General features: G+C 51.4%; 10 protein-coding genes across 10 annotated transcripts; 7 read left to right on the forward strand and 3 right to left on the reverse strand.

The window, feature by feature from the left end:
* Positions 1-16: 16 nt before the first annotated feature.
* Positions 17-4,661, reverse strand: SNOG_14413 (hypothetical protein; the record flags this gene model as incomplete). The annotated part of the gene is made up of 4 exons (XM_001804549.1): positions 17-2,187; positions 2,861-3,392; positions 3,479-3,591; positions 3,689-4,661. 4 exons carry the CDS (start codon positions 4,659-4,661, stop codon positions 17-19), a joined length of 3,789 nt encoding a protein of 1,262 aa, XP_001804601.1.
* Positions 4,662-5,308: 647 nt separating this feature from the next.
* On the forward strand, positions 5,309-6,170 carry SNOG_14414 (hypothetical protein; the record flags this gene model as incomplete). The annotated part of the gene is made up of 2 exons (XM_001804550.1): positions 5,309-5,713; positions 5,778-6,170. 2 exons carry the CDS (start codon positions 5,309-5,311, stop codon positions 6,168-6,170), a joined length of 798 nt encoding a protein of 265 aa, XP_001804602.1.
* A 33-nt stretch (positions 6,171-6,203) lies between these two features.
* SNOG_14415 (hypothetical protein) lies at positions 6,204-7,001 on the forward strand (the record flags this gene model as incomplete). Its single annotated transcript, XM_001804551.1, has 2 exons — positions 6,204-6,714; positions 6,826-7,001. 2 exons carry the CDS (start codon positions 6,204-6,206, stop codon positions 6,999-7,001), a joined length of 687 nt encoding a protein of 228 aa, XP_001804603.1.
* A 419-nt stretch (positions 7,002-7,420) lies between these two features.
* Positions 7,421-8,459, forward strand: SNOG_14416 (hypothetical protein; the record flags this gene model as incomplete). The annotated part of the gene is made up of 5 exons (XM_001804552.1): positions 7,421-7,474; positions 7,524-7,881; positions 7,935-8,017; positions 8,072-8,162; positions 8,217-8,459. The coding sequence occupies 5 exons, from the start codon at positions 7,421-7,423 to the stop codon at positions 8,384-8,386; spliced, it is 756 nt and encodes a 251-aa protein (XP_001804604.1). The 3' UTR covers positions 8,387-8,459.
* Positions 8,460-9,377: 918 nt separating this feature from the next.
* SNOG_14417 (hypothetical protein) lies at positions 9,378-11,031 on the forward strand (the record flags this gene model as incomplete). The annotated part of the gene is made up of 1 exon (XM_001804553.1): positions 9,378-11,031. The coding sequence occupies exon 1, from the start codon at positions 9,565-9,567 to the stop codon at positions 11,029-11,031; it is 1,467 nt and encodes a 488-aa protein (XP_001804605.1). The 5' UTR covers positions 9,378-9,564.
* Positions 11,032-11,872: 841 nt separating this feature from the next.
* SNOG_14418 (hypothetical protein) lies at positions 11,873-13,270 on the forward strand (the record flags this gene model as incomplete). Its single annotated transcript, XM_001804554.1, has 2 exons — positions 11,873-12,520; positions 12,704-13,270. The coding sequence occupies 2 exons, from the start codon at positions 11,873-11,875 to the stop codon at positions 13,268-13,270; spliced, it is 1,215 nt and encodes a 404-aa protein (XP_001804606.1).
* Positions 13,271-13,849: 579 nt separating this feature from the next.
* On the reverse strand, positions 13,850-14,710 carry SNOG_14419 (hypothetical protein; the record flags this gene model as incomplete). The annotated part of the gene is made up of 2 exons (XM_001804555.1): positions 13,850-14,449; positions 14,504-14,710. The coding sequence occupies 2 exons, from the start codon at positions 14,708-14,710 to the stop codon at positions 13,850-13,852; spliced, it is 807 nt and encodes a 268-aa protein (XP_001804607.1).
* Positions 14,711-15,762: 1,052 nt separating this feature from the next.
* On the reverse strand, positions 15,763-17,297 carry SNOG_14421 (hypothetical protein; the record flags this gene model as incomplete). The annotated part of the gene is made up of 2 exons (XM_001804556.1): positions 15,763-16,578; positions 16,797-17,297. 2 exons carry the CDS (start codon positions 17,295-17,297, stop codon positions 15,763-15,765), a joined length of 1,317 nt encoding a protein of 438 aa, XP_001804608.1.
* A 627-nt stretch (positions 17,298-17,924) lies between these two features.
* On the forward strand, positions 17,925-18,521 carry SNOG_14422 (hypothetical protein; the record flags this gene model as incomplete). Its single annotated transcript, XM_001804557.1, has 1 exon — positions 17,925-18,521. One exon carries the CDS (start codon positions 17,925-17,927, stop codon positions 18,519-18,521), a length of 597 nt encoding a protein of 198 aa, XP_001804609.1.
* A 395-nt stretch (positions 18,522-18,916) lies between these two features.
* SNOG_14423 (hypothetical protein) lies at positions 18,917-19,692 on the forward strand (the record flags this gene model as incomplete). Its single annotated transcript, XM_001804558.1, has 2 exons — positions 18,917-19,050; positions 19,146-19,692. 2 exons carry the CDS (start codon positions 18,917-18,919, stop codon positions 19,690-19,692), a joined length of 681 nt encoding a protein of 226 aa, XP_001804610.1.

A 19,692-nucleotide genomic window follows, 5' to 3' on the forward strand; every position in this document is an offset into this window, starting at 1 on the left:
TAATCGAAAATTCATTTTAACCTATCTTCACCTGCTCTCCGGTTTGTGCTTTTTCGTGGACTGCAACTTGCGTGGCCTGCTCGGCAAGCCCAGGGCCCGAAGACGATTGACAAGTCTCTTGGGTAGTATCAGCATGTGCTGCAGTAGATTCGTAATCTAATTTCCCAGTGTCTGCAGTCATAGGCTCATCTTCTATCTCGTTTGCATCGATTTGTGCTTTCTCATCTGTATCGATTGGCGCCTTTTGAGAATTATCGTTGTGTTCGCCGGCCGTCGTTTGCTCGGCTTCCGTATCCGTTCCTTCATTCCCATTTGCATTTTCGTCCGGCGCCTCGCTCTTGATTGCTTGCGCCGCTGTGGAGTTCTTGAAGGCAACAGGAAGATGTTTGCGCATGGCACCAACAATCCTTGGATCCAAATCGGAATTCGCCTCTGCAGCTACCAGCGCCGAGTTTTCTGCAGGCCAAGCCTCGTGCTGCAGGAGCAGCAGCACTAGATCGGCGTTGTTTTGGGCTATCGCAACATCGAGTGCTGTCTGGCCGGAAGGAAGAAGGATGTTTGCGGTCAATCGCGGGTGCTCCGCCTTCTCCAGGATGTTCTGCACGAGCGCCAACGACTCCTCCGAAGTTGCCGCGCGCTGTAGTATCTCAGACCATTCACTACCATGGTCTTTCGCGATGCGGATCTGCTCTTTCAACTGCGCTAGTTCAGCTCGGCGATCTTGACTGCTTTTCGTTGCGCCGTGATCAAGTAGCAAGACGCATTTCTCCGTACGTCGTTCGGTGCTCGACATGGCAAGATCCAGCGGATACAACCCATTAGCGTCAGCAGCATTTGTATCGATATCATTCTTCAATAGGATGGCCAACAACTCCAAGCGGTCGTGTTTTATAGCACCCGTTACGGGCGAGAAGCCACCATCGTTATATAAAGCTATGCTGTTGAGGAAGGCAGAAGCCGTCGCTTTGTCTGGGAATGCTTCGAGTAGTTGGCCAACATGACTAGTAGACTCAGTAGTAGCGTCGTCGTTTTTGAAGCAATTCTCAATCGCGGCTGCGAAGTCATCACGCGAGAATGGAATATCGTCTTCGAGAATTAAGTCGTCAGGCTCGTTCGTATCCTCGTCCGGAGCTTCAATCTCGCCTTCAGAAATATCTCTCGGCTCCACCAAAGCGACGTTGTAGTCTCTTTCGACCGCGAGATTTACTGGCACGCTGCCCTGTAGTTCCTTCAGTAAATTCTGGAATTTCGCTACATCTTCCTTGTTCCCATTGCGTAGCAGTCTATTTGCCGCTTCAGCAGCGCCACGTCGATTGAGAATGAGCTCCATGAACTCCAAGTTGGAGTTCCGCAGCACTATTCTCACGGTCTGAAGCAGGACTGGGGCACCGTATTCCAGAAGGACCTTTGCAGTCTCAATGTCGTCAATGTCAGCAGCAAGATCCAGGGGCGTGTGTTGGATGTTATCGATAGTCCGCTGCAGGAGAAGGATGACTTGAGGGTCTGGTATAGACTGCAGGATTCGTGCGACCACCTCAGCTCGGTTTACCTCGGTAGATGGTAAGGTATGGAAAATGTGCCACCAAGGATGTCCAAACTCAACCTCAATTCGAAGACATTCTTGAGTGAGGTCGAAGGATGCGCCAAAATCCTTCGCTGTTATGTGCTCTACTACTCCAGGAGAGCTTTTCGCAAGCTCGTTAAAAGTGACGTTAGGTAGCGTCGCCAGTAGACATGGCGTTTTCGTCCGGTGTTCGATGAGAGATGGAAGACCGAAGAGGGTGTCTACCAGTCCGATTGTAACCCCAGTCTCCTCAGTCACCCATTCGCGCCTTTGGTTGTTCTGATTGTATGTTGCAATATACCAGGTGGTTCCGGTGATGAGCCAGCCTATCGACGTAGAACAGTCACGTTTGCCAAGAATCAACTGGTTGGCGTCGTATCCTTGGAGTTGTATATGTGGTCTGACCGCATCCAGGAAGTCGGGACATTCGGTAAAGATAGGATATCTGGACAGAACTGGCAGCCATGCGGGGCCATCAAGTAAAGGATTATCCTGGCTGATGGAGGTTAAGAGTTTTTCCAGTATCTTAGTCTGTTTGTAAAGTCTCCACCAGCGCTTGATCACGATGAGTGTCCATGCAGCTTCTTGGAACCCAAGAACCCCGCTCACTTGAGGGATGACGGCTGGTAGGTCCGAGGGCAAAGGGAGAGCAGATCCTGGGTTGTTTGAGCCATGAGTTGGATCTAGTATAGATGGATATGGAGTAGATGAGGCGAATGGTTGTTCCAAATTCAGTTCTAATGCGCTTCCCGGTTCCATCATAGGATCTTCCGTGTCCACTACAATAAGAGCTTTGAGAAATGCGGCGAGCAGTTCAGAAGACTCCCAGTAACTGCACACGTTGTCGATATAAGACTCCACGGTGACCCCATAGAGGTCTTCAAATTCTGATTTGACTGATCTCAGATGGGGTTTATTCCAATGCAAATAAAGGACCTCGAAAGCAAGCCCCTCCATGGCAGTTTCCGGATTGGTTCCATCGCTACTGGATGTTTGGAGAGCTGTATATAAGCGCCTGGCATCCTTGGTAACTGAATTCAGTGCACTATTCGCGACTTCCTTGACTAATGCATCCACGAAATTCCGGTATAGTTCAGAGTTATCCTTCAAAGTAGGGTTCTATGGAGATCAGCAGGTCAATTCAGAGAGCACTGAGATGACTTACAGTAGCGCTATTCAACAAGTGAAAAATTTGCGTGATCAAGTCATCGTCAGGATGAAGCCTTCCGTACACGCGAAAGATTTTTCGCAAGTGGCGATTCGACGCTGTAAGATACAATCTAAGTGAGGCCTCACGGTTTTCGTTACTCCGGCCGATAGCAGCGAAACTCGCTCTAAGTACATCAATGTCCCGCATGATACGATCTTCTGGAATTGGACCAGGAGTGACTGCGATCCCATGAGCAAAGACGTATTCCAAAGCATTGATGACCCAAGATGGGCAGCCAATCAAACTTCCCAGGTACTGCCTGTGTCTTTGATTCAAATCCGTGAAGTCCTCGGATGTGTCGAAATTATATCGTTTCGTCAGAATGCGAATGACGATGCTCAACCATGTGAGCGAGCCTGGAGCGCTTGACTCCCATTTGCGCAGCCATCGTGCGTTAGCTCCCGTTGGACCGCAACATGCCGCCTCTACAATGATTCGAAAACGGAAATCGGACAAATTCTTGATCCTCCGTGAGAGATCACGACTCATCTTCACACCAATAAACTGTGGCACACTCAGGCCCGGCAAAACTGCGATGAGTTGCTCCTCGAAAGCAGGGCTAGGCATTGACAAAGACGTGTTGATTGCTTCAATGCACGCTTTAAGGTCCACCGGGGACTGAGTCGGCTCTAGATTGTGATCCGTGTCGTAACTATCCACTGAGAGGGCGATCCTGGATCGAGCAACCGACGCTGATTCCTTACCAGCACCAGCTGCCCTAGCGCTAGCAGCGGAATCAGCATCGCCATCTCCCTCCAGATAACCTCGAGGTATCGCAAAAAGCGCCAGATCTTGCATATGAGACCCCACATGTCGCCTAAACTCAATCAGGGTAATAGCGACAGGTTCTTGAGGTGGTAGTGGCGGATGCTCCTTTGCCCGCAGGTACATGTCCCAATTATCGCAAAACGGACAGTCCGAGGCCTTGAAGAACGTGTTCGGTCGCCTTCCTGCATCCAGCAATGCTCCAAGTTGGTCTTCCCCAATCTGACTGTGTTTGTGGTGCATGTGATTCTGCAACGCTTCCTTGACCGGAAAGTCGTCATGGTTACAGAAATGGCAGCGCCATGTCGCCCGGTGCGTTTGCAGCTCGTGTTCGAACCATGTTTTGCGATCTGCAAATAGCTTCACGTCGCAATTTCCAAAGGTGCACACATAGGGTCGCAAGTCTGCAAGTGCATGCTTCCTCCAAGCACTTTCTTTGCGGATAGCTTGCATGGTCCAACAAAAAGGACATTCGAACGACGCTTGGCCTTTGGCAACCTCGGAAAGCCTTGGCAGCTGAATCTTGTCCTGGCTCTCTTCACCTCCCTTCGAGAAGGCGAAAGACGTCTGAGACTGATCATCGCGGAAGTCCATCTCAATCTGGGGCGTCTCTTGGAGGAAAAGTGTTGATGCAGTTGTGTCCGCTACCGTGGTCAATGGCCTACTGTTGCTTGTCCTAGCCGCCTGCGACTGGGCTTGAAGAAAGGCTTTGGGGACTTCAACCGCCGGTTTCCAGAGCTCAACAGGCTCTTTCCCAAGCTTGTATCGATGTTCCCTGGCGTAGCATAAGTACTGCCTGCGTTGCGCAATGGCTTTGCCAATGCGGTCCTTAAGCCACACGTTGGAGTCAACGTTGAGCTTAGGGAATTTCTCTCCGACATGGGCAACGTCGAATTGTTCGTTGAATGGGTTTTTTCCGCCTAGAGCCCGAGCGTAACGGTCGCGCGGACTAGAATTGCGTATCACCACTGCCAATCGGAAGAGACTCGCAAGACTATCTTTAATGCTCTCGAAGAGCTCTTCTGCTTCCGACAAATTTTGCTCTTGCTCATCCGAGTCGTCGTCCGTGAGATCAGATTCATTATCAGTTTCTTCAAATTCGCTTTCTTCATCGGCGTCCATGTCTTCAGTTTCCGGATTAGATCGTCTGTTTGCTCGCTCACCTAACGCAATTGCTCGAACTGCTGCTGTCAGCATGTTCTTAGCTCACGCCTCGGTAACGCACCATGTCCACATGTTCCTTCTAGATCTTGTAAGAGCTCAAGGATCTGCATCGCTATCTTCGGAGATCCACGCAACCTGTAGTCGAGAGAAGCAGAAGCTGGTAATCGTTGAAATGCCCCTAGATTTCCGGCCCATATTTGGAACCTGGCAGATTGGTCTTCTAGGTCAGTTGCTTGCAAGGCTGAGCGCTGTGAATATTGCACATCGCCGTGTAGTAACGTAAGTCCCGCTAGGAGCTGAGCGCAATCGATAGAGGCAGCTGCAAGAGAGCGTTGCATCTTCTGTTCGAAACTGGGATTTTAGAGCGCAAGTCAAGCATCAACATGAAATGACAATCGAAGCGTTCGACGAGACACCACTTTTCGCTTGCGTCGCAGCTCGTCCTTCCAATCATACTTGATGGTAAGTGTGTTTAGCCGTGCCCCTCTCTTTCGGCCCCCATGCACGGTGGCGATAACCACCGTGCACTTCCTCGTCTTCTACAGTACACCAGGCTGTAGCATCTTAACCTTTGATGCATCTTCCATGACCTTTGACATCGCAGCATGAGCGGGATAGAGATCGCGGGTCTGGTGCTTGGGTCGATTCCGCTCCTTATCCAAGTGCTCAAAACTTATCGAGAGAGCGCTGAGGTGGTCAATGACTGGTGGCGGATTGAGAGAGCTTACAAAAAGACGTGTCAGGACCTCAGCTACCATGAAATATTATTCGAAGGCAGTGTGAAAGAGTTCCTCCTCCCCTTGGTAGCCAACGACGACGAATTGCGTGTACTAATGGATGATCCGGCGGGCAAGGCATGGGAAAACGCCGACCTAGAAGTCAGATTGCGACAGCGGCTCCCAAAGGGCTACGAGTTATTCCTAGCAATCATCGGGGACATCAACGATCTTGTAGATGCTCTGAAGAAGGAACTCGGCGTCAAAGGGAAATTTCGGGCATTGGTGGCTAAGGTGAGCCTGCTGACGATCGCCATCTGATACTGACGGACACCCGATCGCTGACAAAACGACCTAGGATGGCAAATTGAACAAAAACGATGTCTCGCGAAGCGACCTTTTGAGTATGGGCAACATGGAGTTCCAGGCGAAAAGGATCAAGTTCACTATGAGGAAGTCTTCCCGCGAGAAGATTTTCGCGCAGCTAGAGGTTGCTAATGAGCGCATGCGCAAGCTGTTGGAGAGTAGCGATCGGACTTCAGCCGCGCGTCTGCGAGGAAACACTACCAAAGCGTCATATATGATTAATCGGAAGATCAACGAGTTCTGGCGACATGCGAAGCGGTTGCATGAAGCTTTGGCGACAGCTTGGAGATGTGGTTGCGCCAACCACATCACGAATCTTGGGCTCGAACATCGCACATCTGACAAGGTCGAATTTGACGTCCTATTCCATTTGAACGATGATTAGCGAAAGGTTGGATGGCAGGGCACAAGGATAAAGATGGTGACAAACGCCAATGCATTATCAATCCAAGTGCCTCAGCCTGGGTCAACACAGGCCGGAGGTCGCGTGCGCTTTGACATTGCCGATGCGCACGGCCAAAGAGATAGTATGGATCAGAAGGCCTTGATCAAAGACCTCTGCAGCGCTCTTAGTTCGACATGTCCGGACTGCCTTGGTTTCCTGCAAGCGGATGAGCATCGCTTTGAGTTGTATCCAAGGGAACATACTTCCTCAGTGAGCCATTTGGGTACCGTCTCGCTCGAGCAGTTGCTTAGCAGCACATACACCTTGACGAGACACAAGCGTTACTCGCTGGCACTCACGTTAGCTTCATCGTATCTCCAACTCAGTGCAACGCCATGGCTCAATTCTCATTTGCGCAAGAAGAGCATCGTCTTTCTGGAAGATCCCACCGAGCCAGGATCGGCGCGTTTGGACCAGCCCTACATCTGCCAGGATGTTCTCAGCACGGCTGATATGTCTGCGACAGACACACTCTCGTGCCTCGGTATACGCCTTTTAGAGCTCTGCTTTGGGGTTCCCATAGAAGCCACGAAGCTTCGAAAACAATTTCCACCTTGCGATGCCGCTTTAGCGCCTATGCTTGATTACACTGCAGCTATTCAATGGAGCAGGTCGGTCGCCGAAGAAGCAGGACCTGAATTTGCAGAGGCCGTCGAGTGGTGTCTCCATACCAAGGCGCTCAGCGAAACTAGTTGGCGGACAGATCTGTGGAAGCATGTCATCGTGCCTCTTGAGGCTTGTCAGGTGTCGCAGAAACCAATTTCGGTGTGACTGTAGCGCGCCAAAAGGGCGTGTTTGGAATTGGGAAAGCTTGCAATGAATTCAGAGGCCATTGACAATCTTCTGAAAAGCATGTGGTGAGGTTGATGGTGGGAGGTGTATCTGACTAACAGACAGTCCCTGCTAGCTAGCGCGATCAACTAAGTGTCGTCATCGCTTCATAAGGAAAATGCGATGCTCAACACCAGAAGAACCATCGCGACAGTCGAGTAAACTTGTGAGACTTTGCGAACTGCGTCGTACAGCTCGAAAGACCCTCGCACGTATACACATACGAAGAATTCGATGAGGACGGTGGCGCCTTATCGGCTACCTTGCCTGAGCCGCTAAGATGACTCAATCTTAGCACCCCGCCAAGTAGGTACTCCACGATAGCAGGAACAGGAACTGCATCGAAAACACCATCAAACATGCCGCCCAAAGTACACCTCATCCGTCATGCCCAGGGCGAACATAATGTATCTGTGAGAACGACCGCATACACATACTAAACATGATCTCACTATTGCGCAGCACGACTACACGATTCCCGATGCCGTCTTAACCGCGAAGGGCAAGGAACAGTGCCGCGCTCTCAGTGCAGCTTTTCCGCACCATCAGAACGTGGAAACTGTGTTCGCCTCTCCACTGCGTCGTACCATCCAAACGGCGGCACTCAGCTTCGGGCCGACCTTGGCGCGTAAGGAAGTGCCGTTCATCCTTCTCCCGGGACTGCAAGAAGTTGGCAACATTGAAAGTGACACCGGCATTGCAGGCACTCCAGAAGATCTCGGGCAGATTTTGCCAGCTTTGTTCGCAGAGGATGAGCTGACGTTCGAGCTGGAAAAGATTGATTCCTCTGCTTTGACCCAGGGATGGAATTCGAAGGCAAGTATGGCGTGTTTTAGCTGCATACTGATACTGACTCACACGTCTTGCAGCAAGGCTACTGGGCCTATGAGAAGCCAGCTATATCAAGGCGTGCTGCAGACGTTCGGAACTGGTTGTTTCAGAGACCAGAGGCAGAGGTCCGGATGCCGCCACTTCTCGCTACCAAATCTATGCTGATCAACTGTGGATAGGTTATTGTGGTAACGCACGGTGCAATTGCCCACTTTTTGACCGAAGATTGGGACGTGGAGGACCCAATGATAGGCACGGCATACAAAAACTGTGCGCCAACACTCCGTGAGGCATTTCTTCAGAGGGACGAGCTGACAGAGATAGGCGAACACCGCGAATTCGTCTTTACGTCCGACTCAACATCCGCAGATGCCCACGTTGAGGAGACTGAACGAAGCCGGGCGAGACGAGGCCCGAACGGGCCAGAGTCGGATCCGCATGTTCTGGACGAGATGAAGACTATGCAGCAGCAGGCTAAGGATGAGGTGCAGTAATCTGGAAGCCGTTGAACTAAGGGCTGTACCGGCGCCAATAGCGGTAGAAGCCAATTCAGGTACGCCTTCGCGCCAACCCCGCAATCGCAACTCAGGCTCCGAGCACTCCTCCGAGAATCGATTCAGGGACCACAGTGCAGGTCGATGCAGGAGTTACTCCGTACGGTCCGTACGGAGAAATTATCGGCACGGGGGGAAGGAGTGCCCACGCAATGCGACAGGGACATGATCATTCGCAAGATCTCCCGTTGGCCGGCGCGTGAATCGGCATCCCGTCCGAACTCGTTGCGATAAGCCAAGTACTCCAAGCAATTTCGATGTTTCTATTACCATCCTAGAACTTCGAGATGGGGCATATTCCCAAACAATGTGTCGTGGAAAGCCGTTCTGAGAATAGCTCCGGGCAGCGTCGGTGTTGGCTGGCCGTCACGGGACTTGTCGCTAGCCACAAAAATGGCTAGGCGATCGACCGGCAGAAGGCGGCTTGAAAGCTTGACCCACACTCAAGCAATGCCATCATCCTCTGCAGCCACCCGCATTGCTTGACACTTCGACTCGTCACCACCACCTGCAAGTGATCACGCTGCCCTCTTCTGCGGGCATAAAGCGACGCCCAGTTCTTATCTTGACGATGCGAAAATCTACTGTGATGTCACCTCAAACCCTGCACTTCGTGGGATGTGGTGAGACAGCGTTACCTTCGCACGGCCCTAGCATTGACGTAAAAGTTGCAAGCTTTTCAGCACCATGTGGACCTCGTCATTCAGCGCCACGCAGGGAACATTTCGTGCAGCTCGCACGACCAGATGCCCAAAGTGTCGGGCAATGTCGGTATTCATGCACTGCACGGTCTCTGGGGGCGGCGTGGAGAGCATGTCTTTGCAACATTCTATTACGCATCGCGAAGGCGGAGATAAGGCTGGTTTGATTTAAGGCCAGAGCGCGACCCGGCTGTGTAGAGGTTCAGGATTACAAGTGTGGCTTTTCGGTTCGCTACATCACTGATATCGTCGTTGTCCCACGGTCCACGTTGCCAGTGACCTACACTACGACTTCCGCTTCGAGACGAGCTTGGAGAAACGATCTGCGCCGGCTGGAAGTTTAAACCTCGCTGTTTCCCTCGACATAGCCGGTCTTCCCCAGCTTTTCTACCTCACCCTTCATTATCACTCTTCATTATGCAGGAAGTCCCTCACGTCCCCGGCGCGCAGGCCCCTCGTCAGGGACCTGGCTACGATGCCGCACATAACGGCGACGTGTACGCCCCCGCGCCACCGGGCTACAGCCTGGATGGCATATCCGAGGGCAAAAAGAGCGACCCGGAACTTGCGCCTGTTGACAAGTCCCCGACCGTGCAAGAAGGTCACGAAAAGTTCAACCGCTTGGGATGGAAACGTCTCACTGTCTGCCTCATCGTCGAGGCTATTGCTCTTGGATCTCTCAGTATTCCCAGCGCTTTCGCAAAGCTCGGTATGATCGCTGGTGTGATCATGTGCATCGGACTTGGACTCATCGCAATCTACACGTCCTACGTCGTCGGACAAGTTAAGATGAGATATCCACTCGTGAACCATTACTCGGATGCTGTCGAACTCATCTGGGGACGATTCGGAAAAGAATTGACTGGTGTCATGTTTGCGCTCTTCCTCATTCTCTTGGTCGGATCGCATGCGCTCACTGGTACTATTGCCTGGATCAACATCATCGGCAACTACGACACCTGTGCTTTGGTGTGGAGTGTGATCTCTCTGATCATCCTTTTGCTCCTCGCACTGCCACCCACGTTCGCCGAATTCGCATGGCTCGGCTACATCGACTTTGTCAGCATCATTGCGGCCATCCTCGTCACTATTGTCGCTACTGGTGTCCAGGCGCACAACGCACCTGGCGGTCTCGGTGCAGTCAATTGGTCTGCATACCCACCCCCAGAAACTACTTTCTACGAGGCTTTCCTTGCGACCACCAACATCATCTTCGCGTACTCCTTCGCTGTCTGCCAATTCTCATTCATGTCTGAGATGCACACTCCGAAAGACTACGTCAAGTCCATCTGGGCGCTCGGCTTGATCGAGATCTTCATCTACACAATTACCGGTGCCCTCGTTTACGCATTTGTTGGACAGGATGTCAAGTCGCCTGCTCTTCTGTCTGCCGGTGACACCATTTCCCGCATCGCTTTCGGAATCGCACTTCCTGTCATCTTCATCTCCGGTAGTATCAACGGTACCGTCGTCGGCCGCTTTATCATGGATCGCGCGTTCGCCAACAGCCCAATCCGATTCGTGGCAACCCCGAAGGCATGGGGAGTCTGGTTTGTGCTGATCACTATCATTACAATCATTGGCTGGATCATCGCTGAGGCTATCCCCTTCTTCAATGCCCTCCTTGGGTTGATCTCTTCGCTTTTCATCTCTGGTTTCACATTCTACTTCCCTGCGCTCTTCTGGTTCCAGCTCATCAAGGTCGGCAAGTGGAACGACGGCTGGAGAAATATTTCGCTCTCCATCTTGAACTCTTGCACGTTTTTGATCGGCATTGCAGTCCTCGGATGTGGTACATATGCATCGGTCGAGGACATCATCACACAGTACAACTCGGGCAGCGTCAGGGGTGCGTTCACTTGTTCCGCCCAGTCTTATGCTTAAACGGGGTCGCATCATAGCGTGGAGTTTTGGATTGTTGTACGATTATGAGCGCAGCATTAGCGCGCAGGACCAAGTTGGAGCGTCAGCGATAGCGGTAGCCAGACAGCTCTTATTACTAGTCATGTACGAATGAACAACGTTTATTACACTTCTTCCATTTCGAATGACCTTTACGCGCAGTTGTTGTCTCGCGAAAGGCTTCTGGTTCGTCGGTCACTGCCATGCCTGCCTGCCTCACTCTCACCACTGAAAGGAGCCTAGCGCGGCCTAGCTTGTGACGCAGCTTCACCCAGCTTTCAGCCTTCTAGCAAGACAACCTTACCTTTTCATGGTGCTACTACCGACAGCTTAGAATCGCATCTACTCCGCCATCAACTCCACGATGGCCATAATCCAGGAGATCTGGACGTCGTATGCGGCTCTGCTGCTCGCTCCTCCAATCATATCTGCGCCAGAGACGTCGACCACGGTACCCCGGGTGCCAAGCGACTCAAGTACCACGGAAACGCAAAAGATGCATTCGATTTTTGGGCCAGACAGTATCGCATATCAGAACAAGATTGCAGGCCCATCGCACTCTATTCATCACTCACTTGCTGCGATTCATGACCTTCAGCAAACAACCGCAAAACATTCGCCTGCAGACTTAAAAACTACCGCACCGTCGAAATTCGAGTTAGCGTCTACGGTGCCACCGTTTGCGCATGCCAGTCTTCATAAGGACGTATCAGACTACGCATCACATCCTGCAGAAGCACCTAACTCCGAGCGCCCTGCCAAGCAAAACCTTCTCGTCCAGTCCAGAGAAACAGGCACCATGAGCCCAAGGTATCCAAGGAAAATGCATACCGATACTTCGGAGAGTATCATTCGCACGATACATGATTTCATCGAGGAGGAGCGTCGCCACAATTTTTGCTTCCTTGGAAAGCATGCGCATCGATTCATGGGCCATCGCGACCTTTTGATCGTGTCACTTGCTACTTGCGACGATATTCGTGCAGCATTAGGACATAGCGGCGATGTGCACCCCCAAGAGTACACCCAAGACTGGTACACATTCGAAGAACCCAAGGGCAACAATCCGATTCATACCGTCGCCATAGCTCTCACGCATGGAGAGAACCTCAGAATCGAGAATTTGGCCATCTGTATACCCCGACGCAAACCTGAGCCCTGCTTCATCCGAGCGGATGCGTGGCTCCGAGAAACGTACAACTGGGATGACGAGTGGGATATGAGATTCACCAAGATGCAATACGAGAAGCAGCAAGCTTGGTGGAAGAATAACGGTCAAAGCTTCAGAATCTTTGACTTGCCACAAGAGCTTCGCGATGCTGTATACCTTCAGATGGTTGGTCCGGTAGTTCTACCAGACACTCACCATGGAAGGGTCGTCATCGGAAAGGGTTTATCGTACGGCAGCGCGGAACGACTGGGACGAAATCGCGACGCCGATATCGATCGCGCCAACATGACCGTAATGCGCGTTTGCAAGGCCTTTCGTGAAGAAGCTACTATAGTCGCGAATAGAGACACATACAAGCGGCTCCGACAAGTCGCTCACACACGAGCATACAATAAGATTTGCCAGCCTTTCAATGCTATCCCTAATATCCTAGCTTCAATCATAAGCAATCCTCCACACGCCTTATTTCTTCGAAACATACAGCTGGAAATGTCAGCCGCAGCGTACTTCGCGTCCATCAACATCGTGCCCGGCCACAACGATCCTTTCGCAAGCCAAGTGGGCGCCTTTGAACTACGCAACCTAACCAGGTTTCCCGCCCTCCGCAACCTCGACTTCCGCTTCATCAGCCCCAAACACCCCGGCGCTCTCTGCCCGTGGGCTAAGGCAGATGGCACGAGTGTCCACGGCGCACACGCTTGTCAGAAAATCTGGATCGATTGGCTCTTCACGCTTGCATGGCGTACACTGCGGACACTGGGCGCATCTCACCCCGTGCGCTACACACTCTCAGGTTGCGTCAAGACGAGCACTAAACTACTCTGGGAGCGATTATTGAACGACGCGCACACTGATCAAACAGTTGATATGCAAGCTGAGGAAGCGATGATCAGAGCGACACATGGACCGGGTGAGTGCAAGTGCACGACACGATGCTCGCGGAAAGAGGCAGGGGAGGGCAGAGTTTGCGTATTCACAGAGTACGAGATCAAGGCCATCGATGGTCTGGAGCAACATGTTGATGATATGTATTGGAGGTTTGAGGATTAGGCCATGTCGGAGATATAGGGATTTGGTGGAGATGGAAATAGAGATGGGATTACATGAACAAGATTAATAGTGCGAAGCGTGTGAGACATTCGGTTTCCTAGATCTGAGAAAGTACACGTTCTTGAAGAAGGACATAATTATAAGAAGGGACGCGAGGGGATAAGCTCCTGGGTCTTACGGAAATGCAATGGCGTTGTAACTCGTGATACTTTTCTTCCTCACTACTATATGACGCTCTCCCCAGCGCTAGAGAACCTCAGTGCGACCACGCCCAAGATCAACAGTTCTCGGAAGTCGATGGACAGGGACTTGTTGCTGAACGTCACGCTGGCCTTTTTAGAGATATCTGGAGCGATTTGAATGGGGAGAAGTCGCCAGGAGTGTGTGTCGCGTTGCGGGGGTAGTAGGTATTAAGATTGAAGGATATCTTGGTGTAGTATGGGAGAACGGAGGGGTTGCTTTCACAAGGGCTCGCGTTGCATGAAGGAAGGGATATGATAGAATTTTTTATGATAATTGGAAAGCGTCTATAATTCAAGTCCTTGATTGTGGTCTTCGACGCACAAAGGGAAAAGATCCCTACGCGGGACCAACAATCCTCACCTTGCTGACTGCGATCTTCCTTGCACGCCTCCGTGCAACGGGGTCTGAAGCAACAGTCGTCGCTGGGACAGCCTCTGGCAAAACATGCTCCGGCGGGGTAAGCGCCTCCTTTCCCATCTCGCAAAGCGCTGCAGCAAACCGCGCGAGCTCGGTCAACTGGGCGTCGAAGTCCTCGTCGTGCACATGCTTCTGCACCCAGTGGTCTTCTGCTTCCAGCAAGATATCCGCCCGGAGCTTGCCCTCGATCGAGCCTGCAGCGAGACCAAGGGGGCCGAGCAGCACAGCCCAAACGACTGGGTGGATCTCGTGGCCAACAAATACTGCGCTGGGCCAGTTCTTGTCCTCAAGGAAGTCACGGAGAACCAGGCTGAGGACCCAGCGGGAGTCAGCCGCGATGTCGTGGAGGACGTGGATCAAGTCGAAGTAGCAACTGGGGGTATTCGACAGGAACTTGGCGCAGTCGTCGAGGACGGACAAACCCTCCTGGAACTGGTAGCGCTTGAGGGGGCTGCCGACGGGGATCCGGTCGAAAAACATGGTGACAAGAAGTGCGATAGCTTGCTTCGCATTCAGGACCTGGATCATGTCAGTGAGATGAGGATACAAGGTGTGAAACTAGGACTGACTGACCTTGGTCTGTGGCTGTTCTCCATGGAGAGTCACCACAATCTTGGTGGGCGTCCTCTCGACGGTGGTCTGGTAGAGCTCGACGGGCTCATCGATACCGGCGGTCACTTCCACGAAGTCCTCGTGGACAGTGATTGACTTTGCGGTGGGAAGGACGGGGCTTGCGACGCAGACGAAGTCGTCTTCTGGCTCGTCGATCGTGGCTGGCATGTCGGCATGCTTGTCGTCGGTATCGGAGGCAGTGACTGCTGGCTCTGTGGCTGGGACAAACAAATGGCTGATGATCTTGAAGTTGAATATCTTGAGGTCGTGTTGGTGGTAGCGGCCGGCGTTCAGGGTGGAACAGATCAGCAACCTTGCGCGTGAAGGTGAGAACTTGAGAACTATAAAGAGAGAAAACAAGATACGGTGCGCATCTCGCGGTATATATACCAGTGGGGAAGGTTGCTAGCGTGGACGCTGGAGCGCTAGTGTTGGGTAAGCACAGAAGGGAAAGAATCCATGAACGGTCGTGAGATTTTGGAGAGACGTGTACGTCATATACCAGGCAAGGCTTTCACAACTGTGATTAGGGGGCTACTGACAAGTGATAAAGGAAGTTCTGCCTTATTGGTCATGGATTGCTGTCAAGCGACCGTCAAGCAGAAAAGAAATATCTTAGCAAAAAGTTTGGCTACGCAAAGCGGCAGGAAGCCTAGTCCCTGTGGTATCCAACTACCCGTGACTGGGTAGGCATGACAACCAGATACAGAACCGCCACTTGATGTCCAAGACCTCGAAGCGATAAGAGAATAAACCTCACACGCCAGACCAGTCTTTCCTGGATCGTGGACGTAGAACTAGCAATGGAGGAGGAGAGCGCGGGCAAGTTCTAAACAGATGTGAGGGATTTGCTGTCGAGAAGACAGGACGTGCTTGTCGAATAAGACTTGCTATTCGATAACACGGTATTGCTATTTCTGTGAGATTAAAAACGGTTTGTATTCGGTAGAAGCAGAACTCAAGCCAGGGTGTGCTCACTTGTCAGGCTGTCAAGAGTTTTGCGACGTTGTTGCAAGCTTGCAAGGTTTGACTGATTGCAACGAGATATGGACAACACTGTTAAAATAGCTTGTAATAGACGCTCGTTGCGCAAATCGGTATATTTTCCCCAGTTGATAGGTGTGCTATGCAGTGTCGCCTTGATTCCGTGTCCTACTCAAGCATATTTCTCCCGAAGGACGAATGCAAGATTGATTCAATTTCCGACACTGTAGCTCTACCTAACGACCTACATATCGTGGTTCATCTTCCTCTGCGTCTACCAATCGACGCATCTTGACGCCCCACGCTCGAAAAGCTTGAATGAAATCTCGTATAGCAGCTTCATCGTGATCTTCTGCAAGATACCTGCATTCCGTACGATACAGAATATCTATGGTCGCCTTGTCTTCCTCCCATCCACGAGCCAGCCCTCTTGGACCAAGCTGCAGGGCCCACAACAACGGAGCAGTCTTGAAGCCTTGTATGTGTTGGTCGGCATCAAGCCAGCAGCTGTATCCTACTAGTGTACTAAGTACATGGTAAAGAGCCTTCTGGTTGGACTCGGATGAGCAACCTAACACGTTGTTCATCATGAATTTGAACGTCGCTGGGGGAGGTAGGCTTGAAGATTCCCACTCACGTGAGATCTTACTGAGGAGCTCGAGACCGCAGCTGAGGACGTGATGAGTGTGCTTGAACGCTGTGGTCTTCTGTGCGAGGAACAGCTGTTCAATGCAATACTCGATGAGTTTGGCTTTGCTGAGAGACTGGATTTGTGAGCTCGATTTAGAATCGTCTTTCTGCATTGTGCTTACATCAACAGTGAGCAAGAATGAGTCCTGGCTTGCACCAGGAACTACGACGAAGCTATGACCACGCGATGGGGCCGTCATTTCAGATGTCACGGATGGTGTTAAGTAACCTGAAGAAGACGCAATGCTTTGAAGATCCGCTGGTGTGACAGCTTCCTTCGGGTTGTTTTTGGTGGAAGTGATTGCGCTCTTGATCTGACGGAAGATGGAGTTGATGGCAGTTGACATAATGCCATAGGGTTGCTGTTGACGACTCAGGTCTGTGGGGGGAGATGAGAAAACGAATGAGGCAGAGTTCATCCAGGCAGCCAATACAATTCAACCAATGGTACGAGCGCACAACTGAGAGTTTCATGGAAAATGAGAAGTGAAAACGACATTTAGTACTGAATCACGAGCGACTATTGGAGATACACGCCAAACCTAATTTACCATGGACACCATTTCTTCAGATCAATAACCAACTGCTTGAGAGCACTCTTCTGGTCAACATTATCCTTATTGTCACCTGCAAGTCGCCAGTTGTGTTGCTCTGTACGTAGCAGCCCGAACATAGCGCCCTCGCTCGCATAGCCGTATTCCTCGCGTGCACCAATGGTTTTGAGACTCATCGGCCTGATCTTGAACATCCATACGACCGGATGAATGTGAAACCCCTTGTTCCCGTAGTATTCTTTGTCGTGGTCGATTGAGCGCTCATTCCAGTCCGCATCACCAATGCAGTGTATGATGAGGCAACACAAGCCTAGTTGGTCGACGTTGGAAGCACTTCTGATTTGGCTCATGATTTGGTTGCTTACAGTAGATGTGGCTGCTCTGTTCAAGGTCCATAGCTGCGAAACGCTGATGAGCAGTGCTAGCCCCTTCTTGAAATGCTCGAGCCTGTCCGTATCCTCAGGATAGTAGGTCTCTTGTAGATAGAGCGCAATGTCATGTGCGAGTTTGATGTCTTCTTCGCTCATGTTGAAAGGAGATGAGTATTGATGTGCATCCTGGCTGAGAAGAAGCATTAATTTATACACCATAAAGTTTGCTTACAACATGTATCACCTGCCTTGGACAACCCGTTTTTCGCATGAGCTCCTGGTCAATTGAAAACTCATGATTGCGTCACACTTTAGTATGTAACAACATCAGATGTGCGTTGAAGGGATATGAGCGACATGGTTGGGAACCGTGAACATGTGCACATATTGTTGCAAATCAAAAGAGTATTATCACGTAATGCGCTGTATGTATTCGGCACGTTTTCAATCATCTTCAATCTTCAATATTGCCGTCAATCTGCTCATGCTCCACCTATGAACCGTTTAGCGGGTTCAAGATGAGGACCCCAGTCCTGAAGCTGTTCGTAGCATTATCGGATCGGAGTCCGGAGGCGAACCATAGTTAATTCATATCAATCTGCAAAGCGCGGTTCATGTGTGATCTAAAATGCGCGGCCTGGCTCAGGAGACCCATATAAATGCTGCCAACCTGCTGTTTTCTCTTCATCTTCTTCTTCCTCGCGCAACTTCTACACACAAGTCACAACACACTATCCAACTGTCTTCATATCAAATATGGTGCACACCATCACCACAGCAAGCATGGCTGCGACCGACATCGCTCGTGTACGCAGCCTCATCCTCCCTACACTGGCCTACCCTTCAGCAGATCGCAGTGCCACGTCCTGGCAAGACAAAATGCGATCCCAGCCTCAAATCATCCACCGTGGCCTCATCATCATCGAAAAGCTCCACGAGATCTACAACAACGTCTCCGCAAGCCCCGGGAACACTGAGTTCGGAATCCAGCTCACCACTGTTCCAATGACCAAGCTCGGCGAAGCCAGGATCCGAGCGGTAATGGCTGCAATCTACGGACTCCCCACCGTGGACCAAAGGACTTTGTGGCTCTTCTTCGACGCCATCACCCCAATGGCCGACCAGAGATCTTGGTTCCACGAAAACCGGAGGTTAGTAGCAAACGGCGAGTTTGTGGTTACGCCGCAAGCCTGGACCGTCAAGGCTGGCGTTGCGCGCATCGGCGTGATTTTAGAGACGAAGTACCGGGACATCTACCAAGGTCTCTCGCACCGGGACGAATTTTGGAGGGATGAGGTGGATGTGTGCGAGCTCAATGGCTTTCTCTGGCTCGGAAAGAAGATTGAGAAGTGGGGTGAGGAGTTGATGAACCGTGGTTGAGAACATGACACAGGTTTTGGTCTGGTTGTTGCTCGCCTACGAGCAAATTCATGGTTTTTTTCATGGCGGAATTTGCTTTATTGCCATTTCGAGTTAGCCTCGCGTCGCAGTTACGACGTAGTCGCGGATCGCATACACACATGTTTACATTGAATCGCGAGAATATCTCTGTGATGCGTCTACCCTCGGTTTCTCTTGTCTCATGCTAACTACATTGCGTCGCCATGAACTATGAACATTCACCCTTGGCAGTGTTTCTGCCTGCCCGCACACACAACGAGCGTGGCGAGCTCCGCACCTTGATTTCCTCTGTTGCACTCCAACAAATACTGAATTGACTCTCACATCACCGATCACCTCACAAGATCAATTGTACAACCAGGTCGACCAATAGCATGCAAACAACTCCAGCACCCACAACGAGCACTGCCAGCCATTGTCCCACCATATCCTGTCGAGAAAAGCCTATGGAAAAACTTCGAGATGATCCATCCCCACCGAACTCAACGTCGAAGACGACTACGGCGTGGTGATCGACACCGATGTGCTCCCTCAAGGCGTTCGTGCACCACTCCCTCTACCCATTCAACCCACTAACATTCCACAGGCTCTAACCCGCACCAGCGTGGCCAACTACCTCCTGCGCCGCCTCCACGGTAACAAGCACAGTGCATGCTACATCGCACGCAAGTGCCCTCAATGTTCCTCCACCATCGCCGCTATCGAACTCCTCTTCACGTGCTCCGACCTATGGAACGACCTCACCAAAACACTCGTCAAGTCTCTCGACTGCATACTGTACCACATTAACAACGCAGCCAGCTCGCGACACCCTCTCAACGTCCTCCTCCAGATGCTCATTGGCACAGACTGGGCTGAGAAAGACAAGGCGCTGGTCGAGGCTGGCGACTTCGAGGTCTCGGCTGTTATCTGGGCACTGCAGATTGGACCGCATGGGCTTGCGAATGGTATCGCAGGCGGGGTGGGCGTGCTTCAGATATTGATGGATGTGGAGCAGGAGTGGATGTTGGATCATGTGGATGATGATGATTTCGCGAGTCAGGTTCAGGCGTTGAGGGACTTTACGGAGGGGTTGTGTGACTGGGGTAAGGAGATGGGACAGGGTGATAAAGGGGGTTATGTGAGGTTTGGGGACTTTGTGGAGGTTTGA

Source organism: Parastagonospora nodorum (genome assembly GCF_000146915.1).
Source record: "Parastagonospora nodorum SN15 chromosome Unknown scaffold_31, whole genome shotgun sequence".
NCBI classification, from domain to species: Eukaryota; Fungi; Ascomycota; class Dothideomycetes; order Pleosporales; family Phaeosphaeriaceae; genus Parastagonospora; species Parastagonospora nodorum.